This window comes from Rattus norvegicus, chromosome 8 (assembly GCF_021556685.1).
Source record: "Rattus norvegicus strain SHRSP/BbbUtx chromosome 8, alternate assembly SHRSP_T2T, whole genome shotgun sequence".
NCBI lineage: Eukaryota > Metazoa > Chordata > Mammalia > Rodentia > Muridae > Rattus > Rattus norvegicus.
In genome coordinates this window covers 28,901,807-28,922,148 of record NC_141541.1, presented here as the reverse complement: position 1 = coordinate 28,922,148, position 20,342 = coordinate 28,901,807, and the positions used below count along the sequence as shown (strand labels likewise).

General features: G+C 40.3%; 1 protein-coding gene across 1 annotated transcript in view; it reads right to left on the bottom strand.

Moving 5' to 3' along the window:
* Positions 1–20,342, bottom strand: part of Npsr1 (neuropeptide S receptor 1) — a 224,612-nt gene that overhangs the window by 163,965 nt on the left and 40,305 nt on the right. Inside the window, exon 3 of the mRNA NM_001106808.1 lies at positions 10,440–10,572. Coding sequence (NP_001100278.1) covers positions 10,440–10,572 — 133 coding nt within the window. The remainder of the gene's footprint in view (positions 1–10,439; positions 10,573–20,342) is intronic.

The following is a 20,342-nucleotide window of genomic DNA, read 5'->3' as shown; positions in this document are numbered from 1 at the left end:
GTGGCTGGGTATAAAATTAACTCAAATAAATCAGTTGCCTTCCTCTATACAAAAGAGAAACAAGCCGAGAAAGAAATTAGGGAAACGACACCCTTCATAATAGACCCAAATAATATAAAGTACCTCGGTGTGACTTTAACCAAGCAAGTAAAAGATCTGTACAATAAGAACTTCAAGACACTGAGGAAAGAAATTGAAGAAGACCTCAGAAGATGGAAAGATCTCCCATGCTCATGGATTGGCAGGATTAATATAGTAAAAATGGCCATTTTACCAAAAGCAATCTACAGATTCAATGCAATCCCCATCAAAATACCAATCCAATTCTTCAAAGAGTTAGACAGAACAATTTGCAAATTCATCTGGAATAACAAAAAACCCAGGATAGCTAAAGCTATCCTCAACAATAAAAGGACTTCAGGGGGAATCACTATCCCTGAACTCAAGCAGTATTACAGAGCAATAGTGATAAAAACTGCATGGTATTGGTACAGAGACAGACAGATAGACCAATGGAATAGAATTGAAGACCCAGAAATGAACCCACACACCTATGGTCACTTGATTTTTGACAAAGGAGCCAAAACCATCCAATGGAAAAAAGATAGCATTTTCAGCAAATGGTGCTGGTTCAACTGGAGGGCAACATGTAGAAGAATGCAGATCGATCCATGCTTATCACCCTGTACAAAGCTTAAGTCCAAGTGGATCAAGGACCTCCACATCAAACCAGACACACTCAAACTAATAGAAGAAAAACTAGGGAAGCATCTGGAACACATGGGCACTGGAAAAAATTTCCTGAACAAAACACCAATGGCTTATGCTCTAAGATCAAGAATCGACAAATGGGATCTCATAAAACTGCAAAGCTTCTGTAAGGCAAAGGACACTGTGGTTAGGACAAAACGGCAACCAACAGATTGGGAAAAGATCTTTACCAATCCTACAACAGATAGAGGCCTTATATCCAAAATATACAAAGAACTCAAGAAGTTAGACCGCAGGGAAACAAATAACCCTATTAAAAAATGGGGTTCAGAGCTAAACAAAGAATTCACAGCTGAGGAATGCCGAATGGCTGAGAAACACCTAAAGAAATGTTCAACATCTTTAGTCATAAGGGAAATGCAAATCAAAACAACCCTGAGATTTCACCTCACACCAGTGCGATTGGCTAAGATCAAAAACTCAGGTGACAGCAGATGCTGGCGAGGATGTGGAGAAAGAGGAACACTCCTCCATTGTTGGTGGGATTGCAGACTGGTAAAACCATTCTGGAAATCAGTCTGGAGGTTCCTCAGAAAATTGGACATTGAACTGCCTGAGGATCCAGCTATACCTCTCTTGGGCATATACCCAAAAGATGCCTCAACATATAAAAGAGACACGTGCTCCACTATGTTCATCGCAGCCTTATTTATAATAGCCAGAAAATGGAAAGAACCCAGATGCCCTTCAACAGAGGAATGGATACAGAAAATGTGGTACATCTACACAATGGAATATTACTCAGCTATCAAAAACAACGAGTTTATGAAATTCGTAGGCAAATGGTTGGAACTGGAAAATATCATCCTGAGTGAGCTAACCCAATCACAGAAAGACATACATGGTATGCACTCATTGATAAGTGGCTATTAGCCCAAATGCTTGAATTACCCTAGATCCCTAGAACAAACGAAACTCAAGACGGATGATCAAAATGTGAATGCTTCACTCCTTCTTTAAATGAGGAAAAAGAATACCCTTAGGGAAGGGAGAGGCAAAGATTAAAACAGAGACTGAAGGAACACCCATTCAGAGCCTGCCCCACATGTGGCCCATACATATACAGCCACCCAATTAGACAAGATGGATGAAGCAAAGAAGTGCAGACCGACAGGAGCCGGATGTAGATCGCTCCTGAGAGACACAGCCAGAATACAGCAAATATAGAGGCGAATGCCAGCAGCAAACCACTGAACTGAGAATAGGTCCCCTATTGAAGGAATCAGAGAAAGAACTGGAAGAGCTTGAAGGGGCTCGAGACCCCAAAAGTACAATAATGCCAAGCAACCAGAGCTTCCAGGGACTAAGCCACTACCTAAAGACTATACATGGACTGACCCTGGACTCTGACCCCATAGGTAGCAATGAATATCCTAGTAAGAGCACCAGTGGAAGGGGAAGCCCTGGGTCCTGCTAAGACTGAACCCCCAGTGAACTAGTCTATGGGGGGAGGGCGGCAATGGGGGGAGGGTTGGGAGGGGAACACCCATAAGGAAGGGGAGGGGGGAGGGGGATGTTTGCCCGGAAACCGGGAAAGGGAATAACACTTGAAATGTATATAAGAAATACTCAAGTTAATAAAAAAAAAAAAAAAAAGAAATAAGACTGGAATGATGGCAATATCAACGGACTTGTTGATGTGGAAGAAGGACAATTTTGTGAGGTTCCAGGCATCCCTAGACTAAGAATACTGTCTTCTAAAAGAAGCAGAATTAGCCTTAGACAAGGATAAGTCCCCATAGCTTACAACACGGACACATCAGCCTTGAAACCATATATACGCCACCAACAAAAATCAACTCAACAGGCTATAAACATACACACAGACAGACACACCCTCACATATGCAACAATAATAATTAAAGAAAGAGAGGTGATGAACTTGAAGAGGGAATAGGGAGGGGTTCATGGTACAGTGGCTGGGAGGGGTTGGAAGGAGGAGGAAACAGATGCATTCATATTTCAATTTAAATATTACAACACAAGGCTAGATCACAGTAGGGCATAGGACTACTTTGAGGACTTCCTAGAATCTAGAATATACTTTTGTAGAGTCTAATTTCCTCTGTAGTGTCTTTGTTTGATCCTGCCATATTCTGCCACAGCACCTTAGCACCTACTTCACAGATCTCATTCAATCCCATCACCACACCATATTCATCTGGAAACCTTGCTTCCATAGCACAGCCTTACTTTCTTCTAGTTCTGGTGTCTTCACTAAACCCACCTCATCTCTGTGTGGGGCTTCCTTTCCCCTGGCGTTTCACTGCTTCCACCTTACTGTTTAGCCTGGCGTTTGTGACACAGTTCAATACTATTATTATGACTTTATACAAGGTTAGTCACCTGCCCTTACCATGGTAGCCTGGTCTCGTGCTGCCAATAAGACCTACTCCCAGAACAACTGAGTAGCTCGTTTCCTGCACTTGGGTGGTTTTCATCAATCCCTTGATTGGAAGAACAGCACATTACATTATTTAAATCATCTAGACTACAGTGCTTGTGTTATGGCAACCCCTGGTTAGTTTTATTGTCAACACAATGTAAACGAGTCACCCAAGGAAAGCCTCAACTGAGGAACTGCCTAGCTCAGACTGACCCATGGGCACATCTTAGAATGGGATAATCTTGATTATTAATACATGCAGGAGAGTCCATTCCGTGTGTGTGTGTGTGTGTGTGTGTGTGTGTGTGTGTGTGTGTGGCGGGGGGGGGGATCCCCTGGGAAGGTGGCTCTGAACTTTGTAAGAAAGTTGGCTAAGCATGAGCAAAAAGCTTCCCTTGTAGTTTCTACTTCATGTTCATGGTTGAGTTCCTACTCTGACTTTCCTCAAAGGTAGACTGTATTACCTAGTAAAGGAGAAGTGGCCAGAACAGTATCTGTGGTGGTTCGAGTAGCCTAGACGCTCAGGCATTTGGTCACTTGGTCCCCAGTTGCAGTTGCATTTTGGGAGACTATGGGACTGCACTTGGGGAAGTGGAGGCTTTACTGAAGGAGTTACTTCACTGGGGATGAGCTTTGAGTATTCAAATTATTGCCCAATGTCTTAGTGTTTCTATTGCTGCAAAGAAATACCATGAACATGGCAACTCTTATAAAGGAAAGCATTTAATTGAGGTTGGTTTATAGTTCAGAGGTTTAATCCATTGTAATCATGGCTGGGAGCATAGCAACATGCAGACAGAAATATTGCTGTAGAAGGAGCTGAGAATTCTATATCTGGATGGATCTACAGGCAACAGGAAAAGAGACGCACACAGCTTGCCTTGAGCAGTTGAAACTTCAAAGCACTCCCCAGTCCCAGTGACACACTTCTTTTGACAAAGCCACATTTACTCCAACAAGGTCACACCTCCTAATAGTGCCAACCCCTGGTGGCAAAGCATTCAAATTGTGAGTTTATGGAGGTCATTACTATTCAAAGAACCACATCTGACTCCCACTCCTATTCTGCATTTGTGCTGTGATCGAAGACATCATCAGCTTCCTGCTCGCACCATTGTGTATGCTTCTTGCCACCATGATGAACAGTTACTCCTCTGAAACCATCAGCCCAAATAAGCTTTGCTCCTTTAAGTTGCCTTGGTCATGGTATTTTCTCACAGGAACAGAGGAGTAACTATAGCAGTCCTTTAAATTAAAGTCTTCCACTGGTTGCCAAGAGGAAATCACCTGTAAAGGACAGTTGTACTTAGGCAAGCTTGTTCTTTGCAGGGACTTTCTAACATCAGCACTTTTGAGTGAGGTTAAGCCAGAGGTCCCTGACTCTACCTTTGATTTTCAGGTATAGTGTCTTAGTGTTCTCTCATTTGTGTAGAAAAACCCAACACACACACACACACACACACACACACACACTCACATGCACCACACACACACACACACACACACACACACACACACACACACACACACACACACACACACATGAGCTGATCTGAGTTTTTCTCTTTAACCTAGATGACCCCATGATCATCATGAAGGCTTCCATTCGTGTCAGTAGGAAACGTCCCTCTCTATTTGATTTCTACCATTAGAGTGACTGAGGCACGAAGTATTTCAGGTTTATTTTTAAAAGTCACAAGTAAAAACTGTGGAGAAGTCTTACTGTGGTATTGTCAATGTAGACAAAACATTTTTAAGTCCTCAAAGTCTGTGTGAACCTTTGAAAATATTAAAACCTCCATCCCTGTCCTCCATTCACAAGCTCAACCTTACAGCTTAATATTGGTTCCAGTGAACTGTAGACTAGATTCAGACTTTGTGAAACAGTCTTTTATAATGACACAACCGTTTCAAATTCTTAACTATGTATATTAACAAATTACCCTCAGGCCAGTGTAGCCCTTGAGAAAAACTGGGTCTGAATGCCTTAGGCATGGTGCTCACTGCAGTCAATTGGGCTGCCACTGAGTCCATCTCACACATTTCCATTGCCTGCTCTACTCCTAAAGTCATCTGAGAGAGAAATCTTTGCTCTACTTAGTTGGGAAATGTTTCGCAAATAAACTACATAGAAAATAATTCTGAATGTATATGCGATAAATTGTTTCAAGAATAATATAGTTGTGAATTATGAGCAAAGTGGTTGATAAGTAGATCAGGCTTGGAATTAGAAGCCCTCTTGCCTTTTTATAAGCTCCTCGAAAGCAAATATCAAAACAAAGAGAGGGGTACAAGATTTTCTTAAGAGTACAAGAACTCAATATATAAACATTTAATGTAACCCTACAGTTGTCTTCTAGTTTGTTTCTGTCTATTATCTTGGTCTTTTGGTGTTACTATTACAAAATACCTGAGGCTGCATAATTTGTAAGAGATAGAGACTCATTTACTCACAGTCTAAAAATTGTAAAGTCTAAATTCAGGTGATAACATCTGATCATAGCCTTCTTGATGTATCATAGTGAGTGACAGAAAATGAAAGGGGGAGGGAGGAGAGAGAGAGAGAGAGAGAGAGAGAGAGAGAGAGAGAGAGAGAGAGAGAGAGAGAGAGAGAAACACTAAACCCTTTACTCTTTTGACAGAAAATCTTCTTCCATGATGACATCACTAATCTGTATGTGCAGGTGAAGCCAACGAGAGCCAGTCACCTCTGGAAGGGTCCACATTGATGCCATTTGGTGTTAGTTAACACTGTGGCCAGGCAAACACCACAGCATGCCTCTCAGCCCTCATAACTGATTGTTTTTATTGTATGTGTAATATGTTCGTTTTTTTCCTGCAAACTTCTGTCTTTGTGTTTGTAGGGGTAAGGCATGGTATGTGTCCTCCTACGGCAAGTTTGCCTGCAGCTGTGAACTTGTGCAGTTGACACAGGCAATGTTTGTCAACAATAGGTATTCTGATTCCAAGATTAAGAAATAGGGGAAAAGAAATGAATAGTAATCTAAGTAAGTCCAGCACCCAGGAGTGCAAATCACATTATGTCTAGGAAAATAAAGGGTTTGGGGTTTCCAGTCTCAGGCATCCCAGCCTTCTTGAGTGGTGAGTTGCAGAGCTCATCTCATACTCGGAATCTTATGCCGGTCTCTGTTGTGTAGCAGCAGACCTACAGCTCTGGGGCCTTTTGTGAGCCTCCTGTGATATGGCATCACTGAGGATTATCCCAGTGCACACTCTGTTTTGCCTTTAACCCTGCAATATTAACTATCTTAATCATTTTTCTTATTCTCTGTGATTTGGACCTTGAATGTCTCCAAAAGCCCACGTGCTGGTATAAGGTTAATTTTTAACCTGTGAGGTAATAAGGTATTTAAGAATTAGAGCCTAATTCCTAAAGAAGCCAAATGTTAGACCACTTGGTGTGTGCCCTTGAAGAGGACATTGGTACTCCATTTCTTTCTTGGTTTCTGTTCTGGTTTTCAGGATGTTGGGGGCTCATCTGTCACATGTTCCCAACATAATTTTCTGTCTCATCAAATGTCCCAAAAGAAACACAGCCCCCTCACAATGGATCAAAGCATATGAGATCATAAGCCAAAGTAAATATCTCCTTTTTATAAGATAACTGTATATTGTCACTATAATGGAAAGCAAACCAATAGCGATCCACTATTGGATCTACTCTGCTTTTTTTCTCTAAATTTAAGGTAATATCTTTTCTGAAAAGATTATAGCTGATAATTTTAAAAATATACTTGATGATCTTGTTATTTTGGTATGGCTACTTAGCCTATATACAATGTTGATATAGTCAATCTTACCTGGGCTAATAATTCTAATATTTTTATCTTCTTTCTTAACTAACTTCCTTTAGATTAAGTATATATAATAGATATGTGCTAGGTAAAAATTTATAGACTTTTACATTATTAAGAACAGCATTTTACAATTCTTTTGGATTAAAAATTATTTTTTTAAAATTTTGTATTAGATATATTTCTTTACTGACATCTCAAACGTTATTCCCCTTCCCAGTTTCCTGTCCATAAGCCCCCATTCCTTCCCCTCCCCCCCTCCCCCATACGAGTATTCCCCCTATACATCCCCTTATTGCCCCCCTCCCATATTCCCCTGTACTGGGAGTCCAACATTGGCAGGACCAAGGGCTTCCTTTTCCACTGGTGCCCCAACGAGGCTATTCTCTGCTACATATGCAGTTGGAGTCCTGGGTCAGTCCATGTATAGTCTTTTGGTAGTGGTTTAGTCCCTGGAAGCTCTGGTTGGTTGGCATTGTTGTTCTTAGGGAGTTGCAAGCCCCTTCAGCTCTTTCAATCCTTTCTCTAATTCTGTTTACCTCAAGCCTGAGCTCTCTACAATAATGATACATGCCTTGTAAAAGAGTTCAAACATTGTTCTAATTAGCATAGGTTTATAGTATTGGTTATAAACTAACAAGTTCAAATTGTTTGAAATAAGACCACATAATATGTTCATAGCTGGAACCATGAAGCTCACAATTTAAAATAATTCAGAATGGTTTATTTTCTGGCCAGGAGAATTTTAAAGCAAAATGTGAATTCATATGTTTGCCAATATGTTTCTCATTATAACTGGCTATGGTGTTATTTCTTTAGACAGAAACTTATTTTCTCTTTATAAGGAAGCCTGATAGCTGTTGTTTTTGAAAACAGAGGATCAAAACAGTCTTCTTTGGTATGAGTAAAAAATAAGGCAAAAATAAAATTCAAATTAAACAAAGAAAACATAGAAATTTGATATAAGATCATAGCAGTTTAGAAATAAAAGAAATTTTAAAAATGTCCAGATAGGATTCACAGTTGGAACAACATAGAATTGAGACATTCTGGTAGCAGCTGACAGTTGTAAGGCCACAGCATATACAATGTTAAGATATTTACTTTTTAATGATGTCATTATGTTTCTTAAAATGCTCACTGAAGTCTTTTCACGCTAAAAATTCATGTTTCTGCCGGTAATGTTCAAGAAAACAAAAGAAGAGATGGGTGTTTAGTTAGGCTTGCACACAATAAAGTCACATGAACTAATGAGAAATGAGATGTCAGTGAGAACGAGGGATCATGGAAGACAGGAGGAATCGTGGGAAAAAGGAGAGATCATGGGAGACATTAGGGAAAATGGGAGATGTGAGGGATCAGGAGAGACAGGAGGGATCATGGGAGACGGGAAGGATCAAAGGAGACAGGCAGCCAGAGACAAAAATTATAGGGGCTTAGTGTTACAGAAACTTGGAGGAGCCACAGCAGAATGAAATCATATCTATATAGATTTTAAGAGTGGGGTTCCTCAGGGGTGCCTGCATTTGTTTATAAATGCTCTCCATTCTCATGTCTTCTCGTCTTTGCCACCAAAGGCTCTGAGGCCATGGCACCTTGTGTATGGGGTCCTTTCAATAGCTTTTGTAAGACATCCCATTTTAGAACTCCGAGACTCAATCTTAGACTTCTGGGAATATTTCACTTGTTCAAAATTATTCTCCACTTGAAATATTTCTAAAAATATCAAAACATAAAAGTATTCCCTAAGACACCATGATTGATTAATTCCAGGCATTAAGAACAACAGTTGGTGAGTAGAATCACATAAAACAAAATAGCATATGCTTAGCAAAGGGCATTATCACTTGAGGGAAGACGTAGTCTACTGAATTGGAAATTCACTAGCTGTGCATCTCAGAGAGTTAACAGTTAGAGTATACAAACAGTTATTTTTGAATAACTTCAAGGAAAAACAACCCAACTGAAAATGGGGGATGGAAATAAACAAAGTTCTCAAAAGAAAAGCAAATGTGCTAGCTTGAATAAAATATCCCCACAAGTCTTGGGCATTTGAACACTTGCTTCCCCTTTGGTGGTTGTTTGGGGAGAATGGGGAAGTGTGGCCCTCCTGGAGTAAATATATCACTTGTGAGGGGTGGCAGGGTGTTGAGGTTGAGAAGACTCATGTCAGTTAAAATGCACTCTTTTCCTTCCGGTGTGGTTTGAGATGTGAGCTATCGACTGGTAGTTGGATGAGGAAAGTGAATATGGATAAACCATATTGTATGATTTTTTTTTCAAAAAATAATTGAAATGTTATTTTAGAAATACAATGTACAACAATTTTCTTTAAGACATTTCTTAAATTGGGGCTCAAAGTCAAAATCCCAAGAAGTCCACTGCCATTACTGCAGCTGTGGAACTCTGTAGCACAAGATGAGCATATTTGAAATGAGTTGAGCATCCCCTGATGGAGATTTACCATCTTTTCTGTCAACACGTACAACACTTTTTTCCCACAATTTGATCCAAATTAAACTACTTTAAATCAACCTTGCTAGCATATCCTTCAGATCCATGTCTGGTTCTTCATGGTCCTTTTCTGAGCCTCATTTGGCGCTCCCTCTGTCCTGTAGATCCGTGCTTCCTCCCCTGAGCCTCTTTTGATTCTCTCTCTCTCTCTCTCTCTCTCTCTCTCTCTCTCTCTCTCTCTCTCTCTCTCTCTCTCTCTCTCTCCCTCCCTCCCTCCCTCCCTCCCTCCCTCCCTCCCTCCTTCCCTCCCTCCCTTCCTCCTTCCCTCCTCTCCCTCCCTGGTTTATGGAGCAGTGTTCCTCCCTCATTGTTTTCTTCCTCTCCTGTTGAAACAGTTGCTCTACCATTGTGGCCGGACCTTTCTTTCAAAGTGGAGTTTTTTTTTTTCCCTCAGCATATTTCTTCCTCCTCCTTCCAGGTCCATTATGTTCACACTTCTGAACTGGACATGACATTTCCCACACCCGTATTACAGCTTCCAGAACCTGAGTATCAGCTCATTTTCATGCTACCCCAACCAGCGGTGTTTCACATCTTTGTATTGTGAAAGTCATGTCCATAGACTTTAATCTGCGAAGGACTGGAGATGTCACATTTTATCATTAAACATAGGTCATGTCATTGTGGTTGATTTTCTAGGATGTTTTCCTCATACCTTTAAGTGGGATGATAAGATAAAAATGACCTTAGATTGCTAGGCAGGCTTTGTGTACAGGACGGATGAAGCCCTACAGATCTTTTGTGAGGACAGAGAATGGCATTTTCATATTGGTAGCATAAGAAGTTGTTTTCATAATGGAATCTTATGGACATCTGAATGTGCTAAACATGTTAGGGGAAATATCCAAACATGGCTTTTATATCCCCATAGAAATTATTACCAGACTTGCTAACACCAGAGGAATTTCACATCCAGCTTTCTTCTCTCCCGCTGGTACTGTATAGCTACTTACCTGTGATGGCCAATTGAGTCACAAAGAAGGTCATTCTGGACTTTCTTTTTCTTCTCCATGTGGAGAACAGCACGACCGAGTTTCCCACAATAGTGAAGACAAACAGGACCCACAGGGTTATCAGCTGCTCTGTCTGCAATACACAGGGTAGCTTGAAACAGAGCAGGTAAAGGACCAGGACGCTTCCTAGGACAGATGACACAGTCACTTGCGCTTGGCACTGGAATGTGTTCTAATGGGTTCTAACCCCCAACCAGCAACCGCCCAGGGAAGCTTGACTCCTTTACCTAAGCAGCGGTGAAACTGATGCAAACAAAAATTCTTCTTTGGCCTGGGAGTAATTTTAAGTCTGTGTAACATATCAGGGTGTACAAAAGAACACTACAGTCATAAAGATATGGGTAAAATGCTAAGATATAAAAAGATAGACAACAGAATGAAACCCAGTTTGATGAAATATTGTGCGGCTATGAAAGGTGAAGTGGTGAAGACTTAGTAGAGATACTAAAAAATACATGTATTATAATATTTAAGTGGGAAATATGATCAAATTGTATATTGGGGATGATTACAACTTTGCAAAATTACACATGTAGAGAAAGAAATAATGTGCACTAAAATGTTAACAGTGACTATTTTAGGTACTGTGATTATGGGTTAGCTCTCTCTCTTCCTTTAACAAATTTCATGAGATGGTAATATTAAAGTTCTGCTGAATAATGTATAATTAATAAAGAGCGGGGATGCCATTCACTTAAAATGCCAAGTCCCTCACAAGACGTTTCTCATGATCACTTCAAAAGGAGATTTTTTTTTATCTGCTTGACATCCACAGCACAGAATAAACAAAGGTACTGGAACAGGCTAGACTCCAGGTGAGAGACGGCAGAAGGCTTGCGAGGAAAGAACAGAACGCGTGCTAAGAGGAATCCAGCAAAAACCTGAAATGAAAGCCAAATCAGCCCAAGAGGTCTAGGCGAGATCATCTTAAGAGCAGAGCAGACCAGGACTTCAGCACAAGAACAGAAGAATCCCAAATGCTGATTAAATTTTGTGTTAGTTAACCAGGTTCTGCAGTGCTGCTTTCTGGGGGAAACACTAGACTAAGAGGTCAAAGGCAGGTACTTTTATACATGTGATTAGCACCTATTGTCACTCGCTTTTAAGTGACAGGCATTTGCCTCCACAGTGTGGGCAGCCCTCATTCAGTGAGTGGACTTCCCATGGGACTGAGTATTAACCCCTTTTAAAGATGAAAATATCAGTTTGTAATTGTATTTAATTTATCTAACATATCAAACATCATAGTTTGGCTTAGCCAACCTTAACTGTGTTCAGAACAGTTAAATTAAGTCACAGTTTGGCACTATTATCTAACATAAAATCTATTTTATAAAAAAGTGTTAAATGGCATATGGGATTGGTTGAAAATGGCCACAAACAACTGCCTTCTTTCATGGCTGTGCAGCTCACTGAGCGCTATGCTCTTCGTTCTGACCCAGTATCCCAGAAGAAGATCAGACTGCATGCTGCTATCCCAGGAAAAAAAATCCAAGCTCAAAATTTAAAGAACCGTTTATGGAGATGGGCATTTGGCTCAGTGGTCAAGGACTGGCTTAGTCCTGACGGAGCTATGGTGGGTTGAAACCCTAGCACCACAGAAAAAGCAGTGTTTAGATTGGGTTCATGGTCTTTCACATGACTCTAAAGCAAAGAAAAAAATAATCTCAAGACTTGAAGCATCATTGAGGTAGGGACCACAGGGCTGGGGATTTAGCTCAGTGGGCTGGGGATTTAGCTCAGTGGTAGAGCGCTTACCTAGGAAGCATCAAGGCCCTGGGTTCGGTCCCCAGCTCCGAAAAAAAAAAGAGATAGGGACCACACATTCTTGTCATAACCCGTTCATTGTAGAACCATGGCTGGTACTCTCTGGGCCTGCTGAGCTCACCGGTAACACTATTTACTGCTTGACATAGAAATGAATCTAAGTTACAGGATAACTGAAGAATAAATTATTTTTTAACAAACCAGAACAATGCAGACCATATGCTTTTTGGCTTCCTTTCCGTTTTAATCAACTCCCCATTCCAAGGTAAACATCATTAAAATGTTATTTACTGTTAATTGGCACACAAAGGATTAGGGTCATTATGGCATTTTCAAGCAAGAGCTTTTTGTAGAGTCCCCTTCTCCCTTCTTTTGCACTTCCTTGACCCCACTTCTGCCTTTCAGTCCCCAGGCACTTGCTTTCCACAGGCATGTCCATGTGTTCTACTGCCCTCCCACGGCCTGCTCCCTAAATAGCTCTTCTTGCTCTGATGAGGATGCCTTTATGGTTTCATAGCCAATGCCCATTCTCACATAGAATCAAATCTTATTAAAAAGACATGCTTCACCACATGGAGAAGAATCTGTGATATGTGCATTTCTGTGTCTGTCCGGGACACCTCATTTTGTATAAGTCTTCCCATATTCATATGTTGCCCTGAAATTTTCACAATTTTGTTTTGTTTCGGGTTTTATAAACCATACTTTATGTATAGCAAAGCAATTTATATATCATGTTAAACTGTACTAGAACGTTATGTAATTCTCTTTCATTTCATTTATTTATTTATTTATCTAACAATTTAACCTTTATTTAAAGGATTTATAAATAAAAAAATTACACATTGAGATTAGGTAGACCCAAAGCCCATACATTTCGATAAAATTCTATACAGCTAGACTAGCTAGCATTGAGGTTTCACACTGGATTTTACATTCTCATTAAAATAATATGTAATAATCTTAGTTTTGATTTCTTGTTTGTCTGCTTGTTTGCTTGTTTTGTTTTGAGAAAGGTTGTCACTGTATATCTCAGCCTGGCCTAGAATTCAATATGAAGCTCATGCTGGTCTTCACTGCTAGAGATCTGCCTCCCTCCACCTAAAGTGTGCTGGGGCTAAAGGCACACACCACCACTTCCAGACTTATGGGAATACAACTTTAATCAGAAGAAAACAGAAAATTCTTTTGGGTTACAACACCCTCTCCCCTGAACAAGTTTTTTTTAATTACTTTTCTTAAGTGGGTCAATGCAAAAAGTGTATTCAGTGACTAGTCGTGTCTGGTTCTATTCTAGCAACTGTCCATTATAAAGAACCATATTGAAAGCCCAGCTTTATAGCAACTACTTCATCAAAGGGATAACACATGTTACATTTTTTAATAGTGCAAAAAAGGTTCTTGCTACTTCAATACACAGCTGGTAGAAGCCATGACAAAATTAGATCTAGAAAAAAAATAGGTTTCTTTTTTCTTTCATGAATCATGTCTCTTTGTTGATTTCTTTTCTAAATTTTTAGACTTCACTCATATGTGTATATATATATGTGTATATATATATATATATATATATAGGCAACTATAGTTCTAGTCAAATATAATTTTGATTATAGTGTATATCCTGCCAATGCTTTGAAAATACACATGGAATAAACAAATACATAATGTTAGTTTTATGTATTAGCTTTTTTATTTTCTAGAGTCAACATACTGTACAATGTACTTTTTTTAATGAGCAGGAGAAATGTCTAAATGATACTTTCACACTATAAAATAAATTATTTCACTCAGAAATGGATTGATAGGATGAGAAAGATGGTCCAGCTACCTGGGAAATTAACTTTGATTCCTATGTCATACATGGTGGAAGAAAAGAACTGACTCCAAAAAGCTGTTTGTAATCTCCACACATGTGCTGTGACATCTTTGTATACAAACATTCACATAAATACATACACATGTCAAATACATATATGCATACATGCATACATACATACAAGCATACATACATTAGTCTAATAAAAGAGTTTAGTAGACTCCCAACACTCAGGTAAAAGCTAATCACAGTGGTACATTTCTATAATCTTAGCTTTTGAGAGAACATTTCTTGCTCAACCTGGAGATAAACATTTGATATCAGCTTATCCTGTAGCTGAAGACACCACATACTTGAGTCATAGCACTTATTTGGAAACTCTACCTTACTGAATAGATTTCATGGTTCTGGAAAGTTCTGTGCACATGATGGGGGAGAAATATCATCACTCTCATTAAGTTCTGAACACTGCAAACCAGAACAACCATTGGCCAGATAAGACAGTCCCACTGTTGAAGAGAAAGAAGAGAAACTACCACTATGGAAGTAACCAGTCACATTTTTATTAATCTAAGGCCATTCCATGAGATGGAACCCATACCTGTCACCGTCAACAAGGTGACAAGAGATAAGCCAAAGGCCATAAGGAAGAACCCAACATGGACACAGTATAAAATGACTCCTAATGATTTATTGCTAGACTCAGAGTAGAGTATCTTCAGCAGTGCAGAGAATAAGAGATTGTGGAGTTCTCAGACCTAAATGAGACCTCTGTAATATACTCTATTCTTCCAAAGCTCAGAGATCTTCTCAGAAGGGGGGACAGAAAGATTGCAAGAGCCAGATGGTAGGTAACATCAAGGGGACAGTGTTTTTCTAGACACAGCAGGGCAGCTGCATACATGAACATTAGCAGTTGTACCAGTATTAAAAAAAACCCTATGGAAATTCAAGCTAGATAAAATTCCAGCATGCAAAGGGGCTGTGGAAATGAAACCCCACCACTATTTGACGAGCTATCAGCATTTGATAGCTGTCAGAAGAGGAAGAATCAGTTTTCTTTAATGATATTATTTCTGTAGGTTATTCACATGCCAGAGCAGGCTTCATTCCCAAAGCCTAATCAGACAACACAAACTAGACTCAATGGGGTTGAGAAGAAAGCCCAAAGTTATATTAGAAGTGTGGGGAGGGTAGAGAGGTTGGTTATAGGTAGAGTTGAATATGTTCAAAGTACATTGTATGAAATTCTAAACAAATTAATAAAATGTTTAAAAATGTAAGGTGAGACAGATAATAATGTCTACCTGTGGCATAGAAAACACAAGTACATGCAGATGCACACACACACACACACACAAACATACATATTCACACTCATGCACATGTACATACACACATGTGCACCCACATGCACATACATGCACACACATGTAAAAATGAACTGTTGAGATGCTTATAAGGCTGTGGGAATGGAGTGCACTGGGAAATGAGTTGAGCGAAGTCAAATTGCTTTACTCACTACTTCCTTTTGATCAATACAGAAGTGGAGGTCCCCTTGATTGCCATATGAAAGCCTAGCCTTCATGCCAGGCTATAGAGATGAAAAAAGTCCTTAGGATATGCCACAAGAATATCGTTCCCAGAAGTCCAAGATAAATCCAGCACTTTCATAAACCCTAGAAAGCGTCAGGCAGTAAGTCAGTATTCCATCCTGGATTAACAGATGGAGGCCTTACTTCTGGTTAGATCACAGCCTTGGCACCATCACTTTGTGAAAGTAAATGAGGACAGGCACTGTGGTAGTCAAGGGGTAAAGGGAAGCCGAAATTCATGGAAGAACCAAATGACTGATCTTTGCTAATTTGGAAGGTACAGGTAACTGGTAATTTACTTCCAATGTGCTTGTCCTTTCTCATTTAGAGGATCACATTCTTCCTAACTGTTAAGTCACAGATCTTGTCGTTTGTCCTTTGCTCACCAGAGAGGTTATAAGTCTGGATGACTTGTTACTTTAAAAGTAGTCTTCTTATGAGTGAATCGAGAAAGTCCAGGGAGGTTACATTATTATCCTGAAAAGGACGGTTTTGGCTGTAATGGGGAAATTCAGTTTTGTTAGCTAATTGGTGCTCAGAGATAGACAAACAACTCCTTGGCAGAAGCTGATACGGCCAGGGGTTCTCCCGTGCATCATACTGACATTCCTATTCAGCAGGCGGTATTCATGTAGTGGGGCATGAACAATGGATTTCATCAGGCAGAACTTCTCTTTAAACACCATAGATCAACTTGGAGAATGATAGATTTGATTTGGCTTAGATGGTACATTTGTTGGGCTAACTAATACTGATACATGAGAGGGCCAAGGAGATGACAAAGTGTTTATATCCTGAATATAGTCTGTTTATATTATACTGTCAGGAAATATAGTGACACATTGAGGTGCTGAGGTTTAGGAAAGGTTGAAGGAGTCCTTGGGCAAGTGATATGCCTTGTAAAGTCAGAGGGGGCTACAGGGCACTCTTGCTCAGCTTCTGGAAGTAGTTAAAGAGATAGATGAGTCCTTACCCTGTTAGGACACCAGTGTGGGCTGTCTTTTTGCCAGGGTTTTCTGTAGTTACCTCCCTGCCCTATGTGTTCTGAAAAAGCTAAGTTACCAGAGACATTCACAATCTCTTAGAAAGAATTGTGAACTGTGATTATGGCCACAAGAAGTTATGTGTGTTGAAGGCCTTTGAAAAGTATTTTTCAAAGTGTGGGCTATGACTTAGGTAATTTCATAATACAGTTTGCTTAGGATGAACCTAGTATGGATATTTGCCAAGTAGTTATCTATACATATGTATGATATATATATACATATATTTGTATATATGAATATCACATATATACCTATGCATATGTACACACATACATAATATATGTATGTATTATATGTATATATGTGAGACGTGTGTGTGTGTGTGTGTGTGTGTGTGTGTGTGTGTGTGTGTGTATGACTTGTATTTCAAATGATTTACCCTGGTAATCATCATCACTTAGCACTCTGTCTCTAGACTCTAGAATTAGGCTATTTATGATCTGATGATGTGAGGCCTCTGGAGATCCTTCAGGAACTGCATTCACTGAACATTTGAACACATTAATTTCAACCCTAGTCTAAGGAGGCGGGTGGGTCAACAGTAGCCACCTCCATTATCCCACCCAGACACTGTAGATGTACCAACTCTTTGGGAAGGTCACCCTACATGTCTTGACTACTGTTGAGAAACCGAGAAAATGATACTCTTTATTGCCTATACTGCAGCTCTTCACAGATGTGGAAAAGGGCATAACTCATAAGGCCTTGCACACTTCAACATTCCTGGTATTTACATGAACTTGCTCTGCACATTTGTTGACATACCATAAAAGGTTACTTGAGGTCAAGATGAACTGCTGTTGACCATGTCTAACATTGTATGGCAGGTAAGGCTGTCCGCTCATCGCTGTGTTCACCATAACAGGGAGAGTACACATTGTATCACTCAGATATGACCTTGCCAGACAAATCTTATCCTCCAGGAGTGAGGAGGTAAAGGAAGGCTGGACTTCCCTGTCCTGACAAAAGATAAGTAGATCCACTTCTCATTCGGGTTCTATAATGAAGGGGATGGCACAGAAACTTAGTCTGTAAGAGATGCCAATGGTTTCAAGATACAGGGCCAAGAAATGAAACAGAAAACCAGGAGCTCAGGGCTGTACAGAAGAGCTACTTGAGTCAACAATCTAAGGGCCTGGGTTGCAGCACCAGCAAGAGGCTGGGCTAAGAACTATCGTGCAAACATGTCATGTTTACTACTGCAATTATATTTGAAGAAGCTAATGAGAGCACCTTGAGGTATCTCTCATAATAATCCAAGTTCCAGCAATACATGTAATCAAAATGATAAGATATGCAAACAAAGCGAAGGCACTAAAAAAAATCATCATGTTTAACTGATGTGTCAGAATCAAACATTTTACAGAATATAACCTTGTTCTTTCTTATATCACACTGCATCAAACCAAGAACTTCCTGGAATTTGACATATGCCCCTTATTTAATCTTCCTAGCAACCATAGAAAGGTTTTTTTTTTTGTTGTTGTTGTTCTTGGGTTTATAGGTGAGATCATTGAAAAACAAACCCATGTTGTCAAATGAACTCAGTCTGAGTTAGCTTGCTTGTCCTGTCATGTAGACTATAATAGCAGAAAATCAGTTCATCTGACCTATTTAGTAGCTCTCTGCCTTCTAATATTATACTGACTATTATACTGACTCTCTATTGGGGGTTTATTAAGCTTCAGGTATGTTTTAAACCATAAATCTACAAACATCTATTACATGCCTCCAATCTCCATAATATCCATTCCTAGGTGTCAATGATTCAAATCAAAGAAGTAGTAGAATTCCACAATATTGCAGAATTACCAATTACGTTGTGTGTAGGGGATGATTCTGAAGCTAGTGTCCTGTTCCTCAATTGGTTCTTGATCTGTCAGTAAAAAAAGCTGGGGGGGGGGCAATTGCTGGACGAAAGGTACATGGGGGACTTCTGGGTCCCAGGAGGAAAGGTCAGATGCAAGGAAGGAGAGGAGGAGGGTTTTTGTTTTTGTTTTGTTTTGTTTTGTTTTTGCCACGCTTTAGAAGGAGAAGAAGCCACCATCCATGTGAGGTCCCAGGAGGAGCCTGGGCCTATGGCCACTGCTATAGGTGGGTGGTCAGGGATGTTTGACAGGGCCTAGGTGGGGCTAGCAACTGAATATTAGGGCAGGTGGGAGAGTCAGAGTAAATTCATAAGAGCACACTTCTCCAATCGTGAGATTGCAACGCCCAGAAATTGTGTCCGAAGGCAAATGAAATTGAACAACTGTGTGTCAGTGTCTCTATCTGAGGATTTGAGGGTAGCTGGGTAGGGGCTGGCAGCACAGTTACTTCCTGGAGAAAAGATGGTGGCGTAAAACTACACGCAACACTTGTGCATCAGCTCTCCACATTGTGGGGGCTGGAAACGAGCATGTCCTCCTTTTTTTTTTTTAATTGAAAAACAGTAAAAGTTTATATTCCACTTTCCTAAATATACAATGTTCTAGAATAAGACATTTTCTAGTCAATATCTAGCCTGCTTGACAGTTTTTTTTTTTTATTAACTTGAGTATTTCTTATATACATTTCGAGTGTTATTCCCTTTCCCGGTTTCCGGGCAAACATCCCCCTCCCCCCCTCCCCTTCCTTATGGGTGTTCCCCTCCCAACCCTCCCCCCATTGCCGCCCTCCCCCCATAGACTAGTTCACTGGGGGTTCAGTCTTAGCAGGACCCAGGGCTTCCCCTTCCACTGGTGCTCTTACTAGGATATTCATTGCTACCTATGAGGTCAGAGAACAGGGTCAGTCCATGTATAGTCTTTAGGTAGTGGCTTAGTCCCTGGAAGCTCTGGTTGCTTGGCATTGTTGTTCATAAGGGGTCTCGAGCCCCTTCAAGCTCTTCCAGTTCTTTCTCTGATTCCTTCAATAGGGGACCTATTCTCAGTTCAGTGGTTTGCTGCTGGCATTCGCCTCTGTATTTGCTGTATTCTGGCTGTGTCTCTCAGGAGCGATCTACATCCGGCTCCTGTCGGTCTGCACTTCTTTGCTTCATCCATCTTGTCTAATTGGGTGGCTGTATATGTATGGGCCATATGTGGGGCAGGCTCTGAATGGGTGTTCCTTAAGTCTCTGTTTTAATCTTTGCCTCTCCCTTCCCTGCCAAGGGTATTCTTTTTCCTCATTTAAAGAAGGAGTGAAGCATTCACATTTTGATCATCCGTCTTGAGTTTCGTTTGTTCTAGGGATCTAGGGTAATTCGAGCATTTGGGCTAATAGCCACTTATCAATGAGTGCATACCATGTATGTCTTTCTGTGATTGGGTTAGCTCACTCAGGATGATATTTTCCAGTTCCAACCATTTGCCTATGAATTTCATAAACTCGTTGTTTTTGATAGCTGAGTAATATTCCATTGTGTAGATGTACCACATTTTCTGTATCCATTCCTCTGTTGAAGGGCATCTGGGTTCTTTCCAGTTTCTGGCTATTATAAATAAGGCTGCGATGAACATAGTGGAGCACGTGTCTCTTTTATATGTTGAGGCATCTTTTGGGTATATGCCCAAGAGAGGTATAGCTGGATCCTCAGGCAGTTCAATGTCCAATTTTCTGAGGAACCTCCAGACTGATTTCCAGAATGGTTTTACCAGTC